Below are 20,133 nucleotides of genomic sequence, written 5' to 3'. Positions count from 1 at the left end.
AGCCAGGGGAACTGTAAAACCCGGCTGGTCTCAGCGCTTGCCCAGGCAGGTGGCACGGGGAGGCCGAGCTGGCAGCCTCAGCCCTGCCTGCTGGCTGGGCCTCCCAGGCCTCTCTGTGGCTGGAGAACTGGAACCCCCCTTCCCCCCCCCACCTCCACACCGTGCCTGCTGCCAGCCAAGCCTCACCTCACCGGCCAAGCGGGGTGCCCAGTGCCAGAGCAAACTGGGCCCAGGCCCAGCACACTTTCCAGAAATAGGTTCCTGTGAGAGCCCAAGGCTCACCCCTCCCTCTGCAGAACTTCCCCCCTGCAGAGAGTCCTGTTTGTGGCCTCAGACCCTGGAAATGCTCTGTTTGGGTCCCCTAAATGCCTCAGGAATGTTCGGGATGAGAGGGTGGTAGGGGAGGTGCCGGGGGGAGGGTAAAGTAGGCGGGTAAAAGTTCGGGGAGGTGATGATTGGACAGGTGGGTAGATAGATGGGGTTGGGGTAGTGAGTGGACAGGTGGGACCCCACTTGTTTCGATCTCTGTCTTTCCATTAAAGGCTTCCTGTAAGGCTCGGGAATCCTGAGCTCTGTTTTTAGAGAGAAGGAGGGTCTGTGGTTTGGCCTTGTTGATGGGGCGCGTTGGGAGACCCCGCCGTTTCTCTCAGTGTAGGCACCCGTGGGCCTGTCCCCTCCGTCATGTCCCAGTCCCCAGAGAGCACCCCTCACCTCTCCTGTCTGGTGCTGGGCCGGCCTCAGGGGAGCCTGGAGGCTCTGATGTCCTCTTCCCAGGTTGGACTGGGCTGCGGGCTGCGTTACTGGCCTCCTCTGCTGAGAATTCTCCTCTGCCCTTCTCTTTCCTCGGCAGGTTTTTATCCCCTTCTCTTTCTTCACCACCCTTTCCTGAGAGAAGCGAGGAAGAAACACATGGGTACAGTCCCCCTCCCTCCCCCAACCCCTTTTTAAGCAGAAAACCCGCCCCCTCTCTCCCCGATGCTTTGTGAAGTCCTCGCCCGCCCCAGTCATGAAACTGTATACATTCCCCTAGTTGTTTGGAAGTTTCAGTGTTTGTACCTCGGTCTCTAATCTGTTTTATGTATCGGGGTTATGGACAAGGCTTTATTGAAAAGAGTTCTGTTTTTAAAAAATGCTTATAAACCACTGACTGGGCCCAGTCCTGGGGAGCTGGGGAGGGAGATGGGGGTGGGCGGAGCCTCGGGCAGCCCACGTCTTGTAAACCCAATCAGGGGCCGGAGAGTAGACGGCCCCATGTCAGCAACCCCTGCCCCAAGGCTGGGCCCCCCACCCCTGGGGAGGACACAGCCCGAACCCTGGTCCTAAGCCCCCTGGGCATCCCCTACGTGTCTCGCAGAGGAATCACCACCGTAACTTAGGACATTAATGGGGGATTTGTTTTCTGAGATGAAGTTGGGGGACCTCTTAAGGGACAGGGGAAGCCAGTAGTGGGGGGCAGGTATGGACGCCGCTGGTAAGCTTCAGGCCTCACTGTGGTCACGGGGGCCACCGATGGGCAGCCCCAGCACAGCAACTGGGACCTGCCGAGTTACCCTCACACCTCAGTGTGTCTCTTTGGCCCAGACTGAGGTTCCTGGAAGGTCAGACTTGGAACCGAGTGAGCGATTTAGGCATCCCTTGACTTCTGCAGCAATAAAAGCTCTGGAGAACAACTTTGAACGTCTGTTTCCTCTTTAAACAGCCCCAGTCCCTGGGGCAGACAGACATAAATAGATAATTATAGCCCAGGGAGATGTGGGCCTGGGGGGTTCACCATTACCAGTCTCCTAACTGGCCTTCCGGCTTCCATCCCTCCCACACACGCCCACGGAACTCGCTGCTGCCAGAGTGAGCTTTTCAAAATGCAGATCTGACCTTGACTTTCAGCCCCTGGGAGAACTGCCCACTGGCCTCAGGACCTTGCCCCAGAGCCCCTCCTGCCAGCCCTCCAGTGTTAGGTCCCAGCCCACTGCTCCAGTCCCGGGTGTGTGTGGGGTGGGGGGTGGGGGGGCTGGATCTGCTCTGATTCGGCCAGACTGATTCCAGACCCTTCTCTGGTCTTGCTTGTCTCTAGGCCTCAGCCCTCTTTCCTCACGAGGCTATTATATGGTGCATCTCTCAGGCCTCACCTTAGATGCCCCCACCTCCAGGATGTCCTCCCTGACCACCACCACCCCACCCCAAACTGGCATTGCTGTCCCCTGTGATGCCCCCTTTTTTTTTTTAAAAGATTTTATTTATTTATTTGACAGAGATCACAAGTAGGCAGAGAGGCAGGCAGAGAGAGAGGAGGAAGCAGGCTCCCTGCTGAGCAGAGAGCCCGATGCGGGGCTTGATCCCAGGACCCTGAGATCATGACCTGAGCCGAAGGCAGAGGCTTTAACCCACTGAGCCACCCAGGCGCCCCGCCTGTGATGCCCTTTTGCACATCTTATTCTTACAGCCCTGGTGTAGCCCCTACAGCCTCTACCTATTTGCCCATCTCCCTCCCCAGACTGACGTTCTCAAAGGCAGGGAGCATGCCCTTTACCACCTATGTAATCAATTATTGGGTTTTTTTGAGCCCCTCCTTTGGGCCAGGCACTGAGATCTGTGGGTAAATAAAATAGACAAAGATCCTACGTTTATGGCACTCACAGGCTGACTGGGCACCTGGGGTGCTGGCTTGGACACTTTGCTGAATAATGTGCTGTGGGTGCTCCGAGGTCAGGTGGGCTGCCTGGAGGAGGGGGCACCAAGGATAAGGATGAGGTCCTGGAGGCTGGGTAGGAGTTTTCCAGGCAAATTGATCAGAGAGCTCCCTGCCTGCCCGCCCAGAGGCTGTCCTGGCAGCTGGCTGCTCTCACCCCCAGCGTCTACACTCCATTCTCACCCTTCTCTTTCAGAATGCATGAACTGTACCCGGCTCAGTGACATGAGTGAGCGGCTAACCACACTGGAGGCCAAGGTCAGACGGCCGGGGGGGCCTGGCTCTGGGAGCTGGTGGGTGTATGCGAGGGTTGTACGTCGGTACCAGCCCAGCCCTAGGGAGCCCAGCAGGCCCGAGCAGCCTGGTCCCAGGTCTTGGGTGCTGCTGGGGCTTCCATGCCTCTGGGTGGCCTCCTCTGGGCTGGGCCAGCCCCCTGGGGAGGGTAAAGCAAGAAATCTGGAGGTCTCGGACAGCAGGCTGGATATGTGTCTCATATGTGACACATATCTGGATCTGTGTCTCAGTGACTGGGGGGCTGGATGCCCAGAAGGTGACCCCTTGGTGGAAGGGGCCACTGTCCCCAACTCTGGCTCCTCCTTTCCCTCCCGGTCTGGCACACGGCGGGGCCCAGACAATGGAGAAGGAGCTCCTGGCTTCTGTCAGCTCTTGCCCTGTCTACATTAGGGGACACAGCAGGGCACCCCAAGGCTGGAGGACTGGAGAAAGGATGAGTCATTTATGGGGGGGTAGCCCCAGGCAGAATGGGGTGAGGAGGGAGGGAGTAAGTCAGAGAAGGGAAAGCTGTGTGAGGTGCAGGGGTGGTGATGGGCGGGTCACCCTCGTGGACACTGGCGACTCTGTCCCCTCTGGTCCCTCTGAGGTGTCCCAGAGCAGGCCTGGGTCAGAGCTACAGGGTCGTATCTACCATCCCTCAGTGGGAGACACTTCTCCCAGGCTGTGTCCCCTGTCACCTCATGTCCCATGCCTCAGGTATTGACTAAAATTGCTCCTGGGCCCTGGAGAAGGTGCTGGTGGAGGGTCTCGGGTCCCTACAGGAAGAAGCCAGTGCCATGGGGGCCGTGGGCTCTACCCCAACCGGCGACAAGTCACATTCTCCTTCATGTCCCAGGCGTCTGGCAGAGGACAAGCCTGGGGGCCGAAGCTGTCCTACCCTTACCTCTTGGGACTAGGGACTGCCTGGCCCAGGACAGAGCATCCGGGTGTGGGAGGCAGGCGGGAGCGTGGCCTGCCAGTGGGGAGGTCTGGCGGGGACAGAGTGCTGACATGGGCTGAGAGACCCCCGTGGCAAGACCACAGAGTAGGCCCAGAGGTAGGGCCCCCTGCCCAGAAAAGCCTGACAGGCAGGTCTTCCCACAGACACATACCCATCCACACACACACAGCCCCACAGACACACACAGATACACACACACATGCACACATATATACACACACGTAGACACACGCACACACATGCACATATATGCATATACACAGAGACACACAGATGCCCACGCAGACACGCACGGACACACAGACACACACACACAGCCCTTGCAAACCCTCCCTCCCCCTTGAGCCCTGTCTCCTGCCCTGGAAGCCCCACCCTGAGGGCATGCCCTTTTGGATGGGGGCTGCAGATGACTGTCCCTTGGAGTCAGACATCAGTGGGACCGCCACCCCCCCCAGCTAGGTGAGTCTTGTCCGAGCTCCTACCTCCTTATCTGGGCAATGTGCTGGTCCCGGTCAAGGGCATCCGGGGCCTCACACAACATGGCAGTGGGACCCGGCTTTGGGAACAGGTGGAGTGCCGGACAGGCGAGAAGCTCTGTGTCACTCTCTCAGCCAGGCTGCCATCTCTATCTTATAGGCAGAGGCACAGGCGTGTAGGAGACGCCTGTGCAGAGGCCCCAGCATGAGAAGCCCCAGGGGGTGAATGATCCTCCCTCATCCCGAGGCCTTCTGCAGGTGGGAGGGTCCCCTAGCAGCCCACGTCTGGGCACAGGCTGCGAGCAGGGGTTCCTGTACCCTCCTTGGGGTCCGTGGTTCTGCGGGGGCAGGTGGGAGCCTTTGGGAAACAGATTCTACCACCTGGGCCAAGCCTGGGGCTGGGGAAGCCCTGGGAGGCTGGGGGGCACTGCATGGGACACTGGTCCCAGTGCCTACTTGCTGGGTGACATTGGACAAGTCACTAGTGGTCTCTGGGCCTCTATTTCCACCTCTGCCTGTGATGTGGCTGCGGTGACCCTTCCTGCCCCCAGGCGGCGGGGGGGGGGGGGCGCTTGTAAGGACCAGAATGGGGAGGGGCTCAGAGAAGTGGCACTGGGGGAGGTCGCTGGAGCCTCACGGGGCCCACTGGCCCGCTGCAGATGGGAACACTGAGAGAGGGTGCACGGGCGATGGTGCAGGGGCTGGGGGATACCCTCAGTCCACAGGGTCAGGCAGACTGCCGGGGACGGGGGTGGGGGGGGCCCTGGAGTCTCAGGATCCTCTGGGGCGCAGGAATGAAGGGAGGGGCTTGGTGGGGGTGGGCGGGAAGTCTCAGGGTGGGAGGGGCCCTGGGTGTACCCAGGGGCAGGGCAAAGCCACTGAGCCCCAGGAGGAGCAGAGCAGATCCAGAAGGGCGTGCTGAGTGTGGGGACGCTGGTGGTTTGGGGTGGGTTCCGCAGGGTTCACTTTGCTTGGAGTTCTGACCCACTGCTCTGGGGAAGGGGGCAGGCAGGTGGATTTGGGGGGGCAGCCAGGTCCTACGGGAGCACTGGGCAAGCCAAGGGACCCTGGGAGAAGCCAGGGGGAGGCCAAATGCAAGGCCTGGCCCTTGTGGATGTGGGGCGGGGGAGTCGGGGACTCTAGCTGATGGGGGGGTTCTGGCTCCCCAGAGCTGGCGGGAACCTGAGACACCGGCCTTCCTCTCCTTCAGGCAGCAGAGCACAAAGACTAGGGGCTCGCAGTGGCCAGAGCACTTGTCCACCTGCCCGGGGACTCCTCTCTGCCTGGGTGGGCCTACCCAGGGTCTGCGCACCCATCAGGCTGCCTTGCTCTGATCCCTGGTGCAGAGCGCCCCCTGCTGACCTCTTTGGGGAACAGCAGGGACTCTCGGGGGCCTCTGAGGCCTGACTTCCAGCTCACCTGCATCAGGGAGACCGTGTTCCGGGCCAGGACCTGGGTCTTCCCAGGCTTTGATGCCCCAGCTCTCTCAAGGGGAGAAGACAGGGCGGCTTTCCACGCTGACCCCGCGTGGCCACCTTTTGTTTTCCCAGAGCTCCTACTAAAAACCACGCCCCAAGCCAGGCCCATTGGTATCTTTTCAGTCCCTTCTTTGGGGGAAGCTGGGGCAGGGGTGGGGGGTGACCACAGGGCTCTCCTCACGGTGATGACCGCTCCAGAAGAAGAGTACAGGGAGTCTGAAGGTGTCCCTGTGACAACCTGCTTGAGCCCTGGGTCCGAGGTCTCTCCTGGCACAGGAACGAGAGGAGGGCAGGGGTAGGGGAACATTCCAGCAAGGGGCTGGTGATCACCCACACCTGGCTTTGGGGAGCTGCAGGTCTCATGGGGCACACATCCCCAGTGCACAGCGGTCTCTGGCCTGCCTGGGGTCCTGACCCTCTGCCCTTTCCTGGCCCAGGTTCTCCTGCTGGAAGCCGCAGAGCAGCCCGCAGGCCCGGGCAATGACTTGCCAGTCCCCCCGAGCACCGTCCCACCCTGGAATGAGGACTTCCTTCCAGATGCCATCCCCCTCGCCCACCCAGGGCCCCGCAGGAGAAGGCCCACGGGCCCAGCTGGTGAGTGAGGCCTGCCCCAGAGGCCCTTGGGATCAAGCGTTGAAAAACGGAGCTAACATTTCAAAACTGTAGGCTTTCGAAAGAAAATCAGGAGTTCTAGAAACTTCTCTTAGAAACATAGAAGCTCTGGCCACTAGGGCTTCAGCCCCCCGCTGGAAACCATTGGCTGGAGCTCTGCACCCGCGGACCCCATCCGGACGGTTACAGAGCCTCACCCTTCCGCGTTGTCCCGCAGTTGGGTGTGTGTCCTCCTGTCCTGCCCCGAAGCCAACCTGCGCTCAGGCCCGCAGTCCAGCCCCAGCCTTCTGGCTCAGTTTTACCAGGAGCTTTCTGCCTCCCACCGCCTTCTGGTCCGTGCTGTGCTAGTTCATAAATACTTTTGTATCACCTTCAGCTGCACAGAAATCCTCTCTAATCATTCCAGTAAGTTTGTAATGCTTGGGGTTCCAGCAAGGATTGGAGAAATGACCCCTGGGGTCAGCCCGTGATCCAGGAGCCTACGGTCTTGATAATTCTTGGCCCCAAGAGAGCCCTGTGCAGGGGACGCTCTCCCTCCCTGGCCTCTCTCACAGCTGAGCCCCCAGCTTCCAGACTCCACTCTGAGCTCACACCCTGTCCCCTCCTCACCTCCTCTGCTTGTCCAGTCGGGAGAGGGAGCAGAGCAGGGAGGGCACAGCCCCCAGCAGTGGGAGCACCCAGTGGCCAGTCCTGGGAGGAGCAGACACTCTGTGATTTTCTGGGGGGGGGGGGGGCTGGAGGCTGTGGGGGGAGGAGGGAGCTCAGGCGTTGGGGGGAGCATCTCATTCTGGGTCCCTGGCCCACTTCCCAGGGTTTCACACCCAGGCAGCTGCCCCTGCCTGCCTTCTTCCAAATCCTTCTTCTGGAACTGAGGAGGAGGAAGACCTAGGACCCAAATGCCCTGTGGGGGAGGCTGGGAGGGGTGCTGGGTCTCCCGGGTCACTTTCTCTGTGCAAGGAGAAGTGCAGTTCCAAGAAATGGCCACCAGGTGGAGCACAAACCCAACAAATGGTGACCCCGGGGTGCGCCCTGGAATCTGAGAGCAGGGTTTCCTGGGGTCTCCAAGGAGGCCTCTTTGGGGAGCTCTTTACCATAGGCACTGTTCCCAACCCTGAGTGGGGAGACAGTAGGACTCTGGAGGGAGGGGCCTAACTCAGGAGCAGCCTGGCTCTGGGTCCTTGAACAAGGGACCACACCTTCCTGAGCCTCAGTTTTCCCACCTGTGAAATGGGAACACAAGTAGCTGCGGAGATCGTAAGAGTTAATAGGTACAACTGTGGTTCTTAGACTGTAATGAGGTCTCTGCTCCTGGGAAATGGCCCAGGGGGTCAGGCCTGGTGGCTTGGCCCCCAACGTCCTCAGAGCTCATCTCATTCTCTCCCCAGGGCCCCCGGGGCAGACGGGACCGCCAGGGCCTGCAGGTCCCCCAGGCTCCAAAGGTGACCGGGGCCAGGCAGGAGAGAAGGGCCCAGCAGGGCCTCCTGGTAAGGACCCCCCGGATCTGACTTTGTCCGCTGGGGGACGGGGCTGGGGTTCCTCCCCTATCTGAGCAGGTGAGGCATCCCATAAGCCCTGATCTTGCTGGGGTCAGTGACTGCTGTCCCGGGCGGCTCTGGGCTCACTTCCTCCCCACTGCCACCCCCCATCACTGCCACCCCATCCCAAAGGTTTTAGGGTCTGGTCTGACCTTGGGCGGCAGGAAGAACAGAAGGCTCTGGGAGTTGGGGGGTACAGGCAAGGGGGGTGGGGTAGCTGAGGCCTGGGGACCCTTCTTAGCCATTTAAACCCCTCCAGAGAACCCCCACCCCATCTCCTCCTGGGTCTTGCAGGGAAGATACAGGTCCTGTGACGGTAGGTGTAGGGCTGGCCTGGGTTGGCTGGCACTCTCGGTGCCCCAACCCCAGAGCTGAGGCCCCTGGAGGGGGCCAGCCTACCTCCCTCACCTCCCACCCAGCAGCCCCAGTGCTCTCCAGGCCCGAAGGGAAAGCCACGTTCACTCACATCCCAGGACAGCCCCCCAGGGAGGCTAGTCTGGCAGCCACTGCTGACCTGTTTGCCATCTGCGGTGTCTGTCGCCAGGCCCGGCCCTCACGGGGTTCCTCTTTTCCCACTGCAGGCCACTTGGGGCCACCAGGGCCCCGCGGGCTTCCTGGAGAGACGGGGCGCCCTGGGCCCCCTGGCCCCCCCGGCCCAGCAGGCAGCCCGGGCTTCCCTCCAAACAGCCCTCAAGGGGTCCTCTACTCCCTGCAGCCACCGACGGACAAGGGCGGTGAGTACTCCCCGCCGAGAGACCTTGGGGAAGCAGACCCTTAGGGAGCTGGACAGTGGCCTGGGAGCAGGGCTGTGCTGGGGGTGTTGGGGTGGTGGAAGGGTCCTTAGCCCCCAGCCTGGCCTGTCCCTGCCTTGGTGCCCAGCTCCTGCCCCTGGGGTCCTGACCCCCTCCCCAATGTCACTCTGTTGTGTGGCCAGCCTCAGTTTCCCCACTTGGTGGCGGGAGCACATCCCCTCACGAATCCCCTGACCTTGGATTGTGTGACAAGTGTTGGTTGAGCACCTACTATGTGTCGTCACATGGTTTGTGTCACTGTTTGTGTCATGGTTTGTGGCACAGCCGTGAGGAAAACAGACTCCAGCCCTCGGGGGCCAAAGTCTGGGGTTTCTGAACCCAGACACACCTGCCTACCCAGTGGGGCAGGCGGGAGCAGGGAGGCCCAGAGGGTGGGGGGGCCACCAAAGGGGTATCCTCTGGTTAAGTGCCCCGGGGAACTGGGGGAGGGTTTTAAGAAGCGGGTGACAGGGTTGGATGACATCCCAAGCACCTCTTGGGACCAAAGAGGGACAGGGACCTCTTTGTCTGGGTCAGAGAAACTCTGGCCCCCTCCTGCTGGTGCTTCTGTCCCTGTCTGAGCCTCAGTTTCGCCACTTGTAGAGTGGGGGCAGTTAATACTCCCAGTGGAGTTGCTCTGGTGGAAGGGAGGGACTCGTTCTTGAGCAGAATGGGGGTCCTGGGCCTCCCCCAGCGGGTGCAGGGGCCCAGCCTGTGAGAGCAGAGCCTTCTGGAGCAAGTGGGGACTCACTGAAGACTCAGAGAGAGAGCAGAGCTCGGCTGCACAAGCCCCGGGGCCACAGGGAGCCATCCCAGGGCTCCAGCCTGCCCTGGTCACGATGCCTCAGGCACTGCCTGCCATCCAGAGCCCTCAGAGCCCTCCTCAGATGGGACCCTCCTCACCAGCCTTTGGGGTCCCTGAGGGAGTGCCGGGTGTGTGCCTGAGAAGGAGTGGGGATGCCCTACTGGGTCCCCATCTGCTGTGAGCCCCTGGAAGTGTGGTCCTGGCTTCCGGGTGTGAAGGGAAGGGCAGGGGTAGCCACTCCCATCCCAGGCATTTCCTGGCCTGGCTTCTCTGGGTCTGGCTCTGGGTTTCGGGCAGGACGAAGTCACAGGGGGCTTGCCTTGGAGAGACCCAAATAGCAGGAACTGGGTCAATAACAGACCCCACCCCTGCCCCAGGCTGAGTAATGGGCACTATAGAGGCAGCCCAGGGCCCTGCAGCTCAAAGGACTGGGCAGGGAGGCCTTCCTGGAGGAGGAGGCCCCACCGGAGTGAGCCTGTCAGGTGCATCAAGAAAGGGCCTATAGCGTGGAGTGGGGGGAAGGGGAGGAGAGTTCTGGCTGGGGAACTGGGGAGGTAAGTAGGGCAGGGCCAGACTCTGAAGGGGCTGGAATGCTCTGGAAGGAGTCTGTGCGTTATATGAACCCCTCTGGGCTTTCCCTGCCCTTCGACCTGGGCTCTGCGGGAGCAAGAGTGTGTGCTTGCCAGGGCCGCTGTGAGGTCCAGTGGAGTCAGGGGTGCCTGTCCTGGCCCTGGGGAAGCTCAGGTCCTGCACCTGGCCTTGCCCACCGGGTCACAGGCGACTGCTCTGCCTGCAGATGGAGACTCACAGCTGGCCTCGGCTGCCGTGGACACAGTGCTGGCTGGCGTCCCGGGGCCCCGGGGTCCCCCTGGCCCTCCAGGTAAGTGCAGAGGGCAGCTGCACAGCCTGGTCTGCATGGGTCAGCTGCTCTGGGCTTGGTCTGGGCCAAGGGGCCTTGTGGGGCCGATTGGGGAACCATGGCCTTGGCAGGATACTGGGGATTGGGCGAGGTCCCTTGCTTCTGGGGGACAGCATCCTGGCGGGACTAGACACCGGAGCCCCAAATGTTTCTGCCTGCTGCCTGCGTGAAGCCACTCGGGGCTGCCCCCTTGTGGGCCTGAGTGGGGGTTGCGCCAGGGTACGTGGAGGCCCAGGTCCAGGGGGAGGCACGGGGTCAGCACAGGGTTGGCCCCAGGGGCTGGTAGGGCAGGTGCGGGGCCTTTTGGCAGAAACCAGGGGCCCTGGGGCAGGGGATGGCCCTGGGGTTCTAAGGGGCTGGATCCTGGGCCTGGCCTGATCCCCACCCTCCAGGGACCCTTGCTGGAGGGGAGAGAAGGGGAGTGCGGGGCAGTGGCCAGCCCTGCTCACCAAGTATGTGGGTGCCTTGTCCCCCCATTATTCATTTACCCCTTTCATGTAGTCACCGCTCCTTATGTGGCGCAGGGCTCTAGTTTCTGGGCCTCTTTTAAAAGGTAGCATTTGAGCGAATGCCCCACAGAGGTGAGGGGACCGGACTAGAGCAGGGGTGGGTAAGTGCCGGAAGGCTTCCTGGAGGAGGTGATGCTCAGCCTGAGACCAGTAGGATAGAATTAGTTGGGGTGTGGAGGGGATGGAGAAGCTCCAGAAGGAAGGAACAGCCCTTGCACAAGCGCAGAGGCCAAGGAGCTTTCCAGGAGGGTAGCTGGGGGCATGCGGGTGGAGGGGGCCTGGCTGAGAGCTTCAGGAGCCCCGGAAGGGCCCTAACTGAAGGTGGCTTTGGGTGGCCACGAGCGTGGATGGTCAGGACGCTGTTGTAGTAGCTCAGGCAAGAAGGATAGCCTTGGAGGGGTAGGGACCCAGGAAGGTCCCCCCCGGACAAGGGGCAGCCCTGAGAGAGATTTGCTGGGAGACTGGCTGGCTGGGGGGGGGGGGGGGGCAGCGCAGGGTGGCCCCACGGATGAGGCTCTGGGGGAAGAGTGGGTTGCAAGATAGGGCAGGCAGGGGGCTGGCTCCAGGTGATCATCTGTGACTCTGTCCACAGGTCCCCCTGGACCACACGGTCCCCCAGGACCCCCAGGTGTCCCTGGATCGCAGGTAAGGGCTTCCCCATTTCTGGCAGGGGAGGAGGACTTGTCTCCCTGGGAAGGAAGAGCCAGCCTTCTTTCCCAGCCTGAGCTGCTCGGGAAGGAGTGGCCCAGCTGGCCCCTTGGCCACTTGGCTCGGGCAGGACCTGGATCTCATCAGCAGCTTCAGCCCTGTGCTGCCCACCACCATCCCAGGGAGGCGTGGGCACCCTTCCCATCTCAGAGATGAGCTCACTGAGACCCAGAGAGGCCAAGTGACTCCAGAGGACATACAGATCACAGAATGTCCACCCCAACCTGTAGCCCTCGTCACCAAGAGTCACCCACATGTTGTCACCAGATGCCTTCAGCTGCCCCAGCCCACAGGCACAGGGAGAGTTGGGAACGATGAGATTCAGAACTGTTCCCCACCTGTTTGTGCCAGCGGCTTTCAGAGATAATGTTATCATGGTATCCCAGCCGTGATGAGGAAGGGGGGCTCAGAGGGGCTCAGTCACCTGCCCAGAGTCACACAGCAGGAGAACAGCAGGGGTGGGGCCCCTCTCAGGCTTTCTCCAGCCCTCACCAAGAATGTGGTGGGTGCTTGGGGATCGCCTTATCCTGTCAGGAGGTCTCTTATCAGGGTCTTGTGCCCTTGCGGGAGAGGGAAGGGACGCAGGGCATGACAAACATGCAGAAGTGACACTTCAGCTGGGGCCTAACGAACCAGAAGGAGCAGCTGTGCAAAGGTGCCAAGAAAGGACAATCCTGGCAGCCAGAAGAGCGAGTGCAAAGGCCCTGGGGTAGAAGAAAGCACAGGACAGACTGAGGGAAGGAGAATGAGATGTGAGATGAGGGGGGGGCAGGGTCTGACCGGGCAGAGTGTGGTTTTCTGTCACAGGGAAAGGGGACTCTGAGTCTCCTGGAAGGAGAGCCCATGATCTGATTTCCATCTTTAAGAGGCCCCTCACGCTCGGGCTGGGGCTGCTGTGGGAGAACGGAAGGCTGAAGATGGGGGAGCAGTGGGGGCAGGGAGACCAAGGAAGCGTGAGGGGGAGAAAGAGAAGGTGACTTACATTCAGGTGGTTGTACGGGAAGCCACAAAGGGAAGGGACAGGTTTAGAAAGTGGGTGTGATGGGTCTGGCAGATGGAACAGATTTGGCAAGAGAAGGAAAGGAAGGTTATCTCCCGGGCGTGTGTGGGAGCCGCTGGGAGGACAGGGAGCTATCTCCCGGGAGGTGGCTGCAGAATACGGCAGGTTTGGGGATACCCAGGGTTCTCAGGGGAAGTGGAGTGGGGCATCCCCCTGTGGGCAGGTGGGAAAGTGGGACGGTGGCTGGACACGTGGGTCTGGGCTCTGGGGAGCCTTCCGGCTAGATTTCAGCATGGATGGGAGGCCTTGAGTGGGACCCCCATCATTCATTCTCTGGGGGGGCCCTTTGTGTGGGGGAGAGCCTGCAGGCTTTGCCATCTGTGCAGGCTCTGTGTGACAACGGTAATGGCCTATTTCTCAGCTGAGAAGACTGAGGGCCCTGCCCAGGCTCAGGGAGGAGCTAGTGGAAGGTGGCCCAGGAGGTGCCGTCCCATCTCCTCCACTCTGTCCTCCTCCCGTCCTGGGGCGGGGCGGCTGAGGGGGAGACAGAGGCATTAGGGGAGCAGGCAAGGCCTCATCTGCTTTCTCTGCCTTTCTGCAGGGCCTGGCCGGAGAGCGGGGCGTGACGGGACCGGCTGTAAGTGGGGGACTGTGCCGCTGGGCTGTTCCCAGGGTGGTGGGCTTTGGTGCAGGCCCAGGGCACCGGATAGGTGGGGCGGGAGCTCTGTCCCGGCCTGGCCTGGGCTCAGCCCCACAGCCACCCCTAACACGGCCTGATTCTACCCTGCCCAGAGAAGGGGCAGCCTTCCTGTGATCCCAGCTGCCCAAGCTGGTAAAGTGGTGCCCTTGGAAAGTGGGGAGCCCCTCACTGGGAGTGTGAGCAACGACTAAATTAGCCTCCTGGTAGGGGATTGGATGCATGTCCTCAGGTCTCTTCTGGGGAGCCCAGACCCTCGAGTTAGCATGCTATGTGGCCTGCGGAGGCCCTCCCTCCTCTGAACCTCCCAGAAGTAGAGGCCCAGATAGCTGGCCTCAAATTTCCCTCCTTGGAAGTAAGAGTTTATATGTCCCCACTCCTGCCTGCAGGGCCAAGGAGACAGGCACCTCCTCGGTGCCCAGGTCTAAGTTAGGGGCAGAGAGCCTGGGAGGAGGGACGCTTTGCCGAGCACCTCCCGTGTGCTGGGAGGGGCTGTGCTTTTTGCCCACAGTGAGTTTAAGCTTAGTTATGACCCAGTAAGCCAGGACTTTATTTTCCCCATTTCTTTGAGAACTCGCAGCTAAGGCTCAGAGAGGTTAAGTGACTTGCCCGAGGTCACACAGTAAGGCAATGATGGAGCCAAGTAAACCCAGCAGTATTAGCCTCCAAAGCCATGCCACGTCCTGGCTTCTGTCTGGTAACAATGCTGAGTCCTGTCCCAGAATTTCGGGCACTAGGCTCCCGTCAGAGCTCATTGTAAGTATTGATTTATTTAGTCTGAATCCTCCCGGGAGGTAGGCAGTGTTACCCCGTTTTAGAGAGGAGAGCACAGAGGCACAGAGAGGTCAGGTAACCTGCTGAAGGTCACACTGCATACAATGTGGGGGTTAGTGTGAGGCCAGTATTGCTGGCCTCGTTTTAGAGGTGGAAGCGGAGAGAAACAGGTACTTGGTCCCTGGCCGAGCTGAGACCTGAGCTTGTGGGGTGTCAGGTCTGAAGCACAGTGAAACCCCCAAGCCAACCCACACGGAGGCTGTGCACAGATGCCTAGGGCCTCAGGTGCTCCCCTGCTCTGCCCACCCCAGGGCAGTGGTGCCCATGGAGGCAGCTGTCCAGCTCTGGGCCCCAGCACCCCTGTCCCCAGGCTCTGCCTGCCCAGCCTGCCCTCACGCCCTCCGGCCCCCGCGATCTGTGCGAGAAGCACAGAGGTGCCCCCACTACCCCCCTCCCCCCACACACAGATTGTTGACTGCGGGGTTTTCTTCCTAGGGTGAGCCTGGCGGGAAGGGGCATGAAGAGGACAAAGCTGCTGCAGAGGTAACCGGTTCTGGGGGCCAAGCTCCCCTCCTGCCCCCTTGGCTGCATCCCAGTGGGAGGGCGGGTGCCCGGCAGGTCTGCGCTGACACCCCTCAGGCTCACATAGGGCGCCAGGCCATGGGGTGAAGGGGGTCCCTGCCCGGCGGGGGAGGCTGGTGAGTGACATAATGATTGCAGCTTAGCGTGCAGATAGGGAACTGGCCCGCGACTGGAGGAGAGGGGAGACACTGCCGGGGAGAACCCCTTATTTAAGGAGGCTACAGCTGCCAAGTCCCTCTCCAGGGACAGGAATCCCCCATTCGCGGTGCCTGGTCCGTGGCAGTGCCCCCAGCGTCACTGCGCTGGTGGACTGAAGGACACGTGGGGACATAGACCGAGGGCTGGTGGATGTGGGAGGGAATGGGGGTGGCAGGGAGTGAGGATGGGAGCAGGCAGGGGCACAGTGGGGTGGGGAGGGGACACAGATGGAATATGGGCATGGCCGTGGGGACCTGCTGTCTTCTGGGAGGAGGAGGGATGCTGGAGACTTGGGTGATGGGTAAAGGGGGTGAGGGCAGTGGGGCTGGCAGAGGAGAACTTGCAGGCTGACAGCAAGAATCCCCAGGGTGTGTCAGAGCTCAGGGAGTGGCCAGCCACAGTGGGCATCTAGGGTTCTCTGATGAGCCACCCTGGGGGTGACTGGGGAGGTGGGCTGGGTTGGAGTGGGGAGGCTGGAGCCAGAGCAGCTATGGTGGGCACAGGAGGCAGCAGGAGAAAGATGTGCTACAGGCATGGGCCCAGAGTCGCAGGGAGATTCGCAGACTTGCAAAGGGAGACAGAAACAGTACTTAGGATGTAACTCTTTGCTGGGGGTCAGGGGCTTGGGGCTGGGCTGGGGCTCTGGACCCCCATCCCAGACACTACCCCCAGTGTGGCTTCTTGTGGCCTTTGCTTCCCTGGGGGGAAGACCTCTCTCCTTAACCTATAGGATACTTTTTGCTTTCTTTTTTTTATTTTGCTTTTTTTAAAGTGGGTTCCATCCCTAGTGTGGAGCCCATCTCAGGACTTGAACTCACGACCCTGAGATCAAGACCTGATCTGAGATCAAGAGTCAGACGCTTCACCGTTGGAGCCACCCAGGGGGCCCATCCTTTTGTGTTATTTCAAACTAGATCGATCTGAACATCAGGATAGAGCTGTCGTGAGCTGTTGTGTTATGCCTTCAAGAGGCCTGTTCTGGGACTGACTTCAGGGCAGGGCCTGAGTCCCTTACCAAGTGGCCTTGACATCTGTCTTCTCAATAAACCAGCTCCTTGATGGGTCTCGGTGCACCAGGTCCTCTGCCCATGTGTGGGTCGGACCCTCATAACGGTGCACTTATGCCAATGCTCTAGAGACGGTGGCTCTCCCTTTAGTCTCTCTTTCGGGAGTGGCCACACCTGGAGAGCTCTCAGGAGACCAGCAAAATGCCCCCACCTGTGCTAGGGCCTCTGCCCTTGGTAGGGTATTTTCCAGAAAGCAGGGCTCTGCCCAGGGGAAGCAGCCAGGCAGCCATGGGAGCAGGAAAAACCGTGACGTGCAAGGGACAGGTCTGCATGTGAAGCCAGGCTGTGTGGCCCCAGGACCCTGGTTACCCTCTCTGTGTTGCAGCTTTCTTGTCTGCAAACAAGGCTTCAGACCCCAGGCCTGCCATGTGGGTATCCAACTTGGCATGGCTGTGTTACTTAGAGGATGGGGACAAAGGGACAGAGTCAGGAATAGGGAGGGCTGAGAGGACGTGGCCCCTCTCTGTGGCCGGCCCTGACCCTGGCCGCTTCCTCCCCCCCCACCCCTCAGGGTGAGGGGGTGCAGCAGCTGCGGGAGGCCCTGAAGATCCTGGCGGAGAGAGTCCTCATCCTGGAACACATGATTGGGATCCATGGTGAGTGGTGACCAGGGCCTGGAGCCAGCCAGACCTGCAGCTGGCCATGGAGTTGGGAATCCCCTCTGCCCCGGCCTCCACACCCCCTTGCTGCCCTCAGGGCAGCTGCCCCTGCCTCTGGTCTGCCTGACTCGATGACTTCCACTTGGCTGCCAGTCGGTCTTCTCCAAACCCCAGGTGGACCCTACCCTGTGCCTCCCCTGCTCAAGTACCCTCCGTGGCCCCCTACTGCCCGTGACTGATGTCCAGGCACATCAGGTCCCAAGCCCCTGCCCAGCATGGCCGGGTGCCCAGTGACTTGGAGCCACCACATAGTTCTCTCAGGACCTCCCTCCCACCCCCCACCTCCACGCCTTTGCTCAGGCCAGTCCCTCTGCCCACTGACCACCAGCTCCCACTTCAGGACCTGCTCTAGGGTCTCTCCCCCGGAAGGCACCCTCCTCTCACCTCACGGTGCTCTTCAGAGCCTTGTGCTCCCCGATGGGGGTGGGCTTTCTGCGTCTCTCCCTGGCATGCAGGGCGGGGAGCCCGGGCGGGGTCCACACCGGTTGCCAGGTCAGCACTGGTTGCCCGGTGAGTGGGCAAATGCATGAGTGACAGGTGCCAACGTGCCCAGGGAGCCTTCTGCGGACTTGCCCTGTCCTCGCTGGGCACGCGGCTTCCCTCGCCATCGGGGCGCCCGAAGCAAAGGGGGCCTTTGAGGGCTTCTGAGACCCTGCGTGAGCCGGCCCGCCTGCTGTCCTTCCAGATCCCCTGGCCTCCCCCGAGGGGGGTTCTGGCCATGACGCTGCCCTGAGAGCCAGCCTGAAGATGAAGCGGGGCGGCTCCCCGCCCGACAGCGCCCTCGCTGCCCTGCTCAGCCCTGACCCTGGGCAGAGGAGCGCCGGCCGGGCCAGCGGTGGCAAGTAAGAGGCCAGCTCTCCAGGACAAGCCCCAGCCCCGCCGGAGACCTGGCCTTGAGGCCCGTGTGGCCCTGCTGGCTCCTGAAGACCCACCAAGGGGCCCTGCACTCCAGGCACGGACGATCACAAGAGACACTGGCTCCTGGGGTCTGGGGGGGTGCTTGGGGACAGATGGCAGCTCCAGAGGCAGGGTCCAGAGGGCCCCAGCACTCTTGGCAGGGCCCTTTCCTGGTCCCTGCCCTCCCCACCCTCACCTTCTGCAGGAGACGGGGTCTGGGGGGGCTGGGCGGGGCATGAGAATAACCCTAATACTCATCATTTACTGAGTCTGGGCCTGTCCAAGGAGCTTTCCCTGCATTGTCTCATTTAACCCTTAGGAGGTAGGCTTGATATCCCCACTTTCCCTGGGAGGATGGAGGCCTAGAGAGTATGAATAACCTGCCGAGGCCACGGGACCAGGGACAGCTGGGACAGGATTTGAACCCAGGCCTCCTGGATCCTTAACGCTCTACCTGCCAGCTTCCTGTCTTTGCAGAGAAACTCAGGCTGGGCACAGGGCTGTGGGAGAGGCTGGACCAGCCAGCAGGGAAGGAAGGCAGGGTCCTGGGTCTTCTTCCTCAATCCCTGTCCCCAGGCTTGGGGTCTGCTGCAGGGTCTGGCAGCGCCAGGGACACCCTGAATAAACCCAGGACTTGGGGATATTGAGAGAGGAGCACTGGGGTGGCAGGGGCCTTCCTACCAAACCGGCATTGCCCACCGCTGCCTCCTGGCCTCTGGACCCAGCCAGCCCAGCAGGGCCCTCCTGCCCATGAGTTGAGAGGAGGAAGTAGTTACTGGGCCGGTGCACCCCGAGGAGGCCATCGCTGGTAGCTCTGCCCTGTCTGGGAATCTCTAGGGCTGGCCATATCTGGGTCACACGGCAAGTCCCACGTCCCCTTGACCAGCTAGAGACAAGAAAGCTGCCCGAGTCCCAGGCCCCGTTGGAAAGATGCTGTCTCCTTAGGGCTGTGGGCCCAGGCAGACTCCACAGCAGACACCCGGGCCCGGGGATCCCAGAGCAGCTCAAACCACAGGCCTCTTGGGCCATGGGCTCCCCTGTGACCCGGCCTGGCCCTGGTGCTCCTCTCTTACTGGGCCAGGACCCAGTCTCAGTAGCAGGCTCGGAGGTTTTGGTGCCACCCCAGGTCATGTCTCCCCTCAGGACTGGAGCCATCTGTCCCCAGTGTCCTTGGGGCTCTTGGGAGGTTGTGGCCAGGCCCCGGTAAGCTCCCCCTGCCCTGTGTGAGGCAGGACTGGCCTGGGGGCCGAGGGGCCGCAGTCAGAGGCCGGTGGGAAGTCTAGAATGCTCTGACAATAAAGGTGCTCTCCCCACTGGGGCTCTGGTGTCCTGTGGTGGTGGCTGGCAGGGAGGCCTGGCCATCCTGGCTCCTGGCCAGAAAGACGCAGGTGCGGCTCTGAAAGAGTCACATCTAGGGATGGGGTGGTCAGATGTGAGGACAGTGCCGCACACACAGCATGGGACATGGCTGCATGCTACAGCAACACGATGGAGGGGGCGGCTAATCTCTCAGGGGTCCAGGGAGGAGCCACGGAGGGGAAAAGGGTCTTCGGGGGTCAGTGGGAGTTGGCTAGATGGGAAAGGGCAGTGGAGGCAGGGGGAACAAACAGCCTCAGCAAAGGCTTGGAGTGGGGGCAGGTCATCAGGGACCCCTTGTACAAGGTGCCGTTGTGCCCAGAGTGTACACACAAGTGCAGGAGGCTGGGCCAGGCCTGGCCGTGAGGGCTGCCTCCCCTGGAGGGCTGAGCCCCTTTCTCTTTCTATAGGCCACCCTCTCAGCTCACGACCCCTCACCCCTGGCCCCGAGCAACTCCCTGTGTTAGGTGAAGCCTCAGCCAGGGTACAGGGCAGCCTCCAGGGTCCCCATGGGACTGAATGACAAGCTGGGCTATCCACTCTTCAGGGAGGCTGGGCAGAAGGCATCTCCTTCTCCATGGGGGACCAGCCTCATGAGAGTGTCTGCTTTGCCCGCTTTGCCGGGGACACTGAAAAGTGCTGCTCCGGGGCCGTCAGCTTAGGCTCCGTGTGGGCCTCTCCCCAAGCACAAGGGAGGACCGCTTCCCCGCCGACACCTGCGTTCTTCGACCGGGGGCTGTCGCTTTGTCCGCACGTGCGCCCGAGGCCTCTGGGTGCAGGACAGCCGCGAGCAGGGAGGTGGAGCTTCCGAGGACGAGGGGCTGGCTCTCCCTGGGGCCGCCCCGTTCCAGAGCACAGCCTTGGGAGGTCAGAATCCCGGAGTCAACCGGGCCTTCGCAGGCCTTGTAAAGGATATCTTCAAAGTGCGAGCACAGAGCGCCTTTTATTTAAGTGGGTTAACTCAACGTGTAACTTTTCAGTATTTACGTGCACCGGAAGACTTCGTCTGCACCCCGGGACCCTGCAGCCGTAGAAGGCAGAGTGGGCAGCCAGCTCCCAGCGCGGGGGGCGGGACCGGATGCCCAGGCGCGCCCGGGCCGCCGGAAGCGGAAGTGCGGGAGGGAAGCAGCTTCCGGTGGGAGGCGGAGGG

At 61.5% G+C, this 20,133-nt stretch overlaps 1 protein-coding gene across 2 annotated transcripts in view; it reads left to right on the top strand.

The window, feature by feature from the left end:
- Window positions 1-18,933, top strand: part of COL26A1 (collagen type XXVI alpha 1 chain) — a 126,821-nt gene extending 107,888 nt beyond the window's left edge. For both annotated transcript variants that reach the window (XM_047714651.1, XM_047714650.1), the window contains exons 4-13: window positions 2,883-2,944; window positions 6,312-6,468; window positions 7,872-7,970; window positions 8,603-8,755; window positions 10,414-10,497; window positions 11,638-11,690; window positions 13,355-13,390; window positions 14,720-14,767; window positions 16,583-16,667; window positions 17,416-18,933. In XM_047714651.1, the coding sequence (XP_047570607.1) occupies window positions 2,883-2,944; window positions 6,312-6,468; window positions 7,872-7,970; window positions 8,603-8,755; window positions 10,414-10,497; window positions 11,638-11,690; window positions 13,355-13,390; window positions 14,720-14,767; window positions 16,583-16,667; window positions 17,416-17,576 (938 nt within the window). In that variant the 3' untranslated portion in view covers window positions 17,577-18,933. The remainder of the gene's footprint in view (window positions 1-2,882; window positions 2,945-6,311; window positions 6,469-7,871; window positions 7,971-8,602; window positions 8,756-10,413; window positions 10,498-11,637; window positions 11,691-13,354; window positions 13,391-14,719; window positions 14,768-16,582; window positions 16,668-17,415) is intronic.
- The last annotated feature ends 1,200 nt before the right edge of the window (window positions 18,934-20,133 follow it).

This window comes from Lutra lutra, chromosome 18 (assembly GCF_902655055.1).
Source record: "Lutra lutra chromosome 18, mLutLut1.2, whole genome shotgun sequence".
Lineage (NCBI taxonomy): Eukaryota > Metazoa > Chordata > Mammalia > Carnivora > Mustelidae > Lutra > Lutra lutra.
This window is presented reverse-complemented; position numbering and strand designations above follow the sequence as displayed.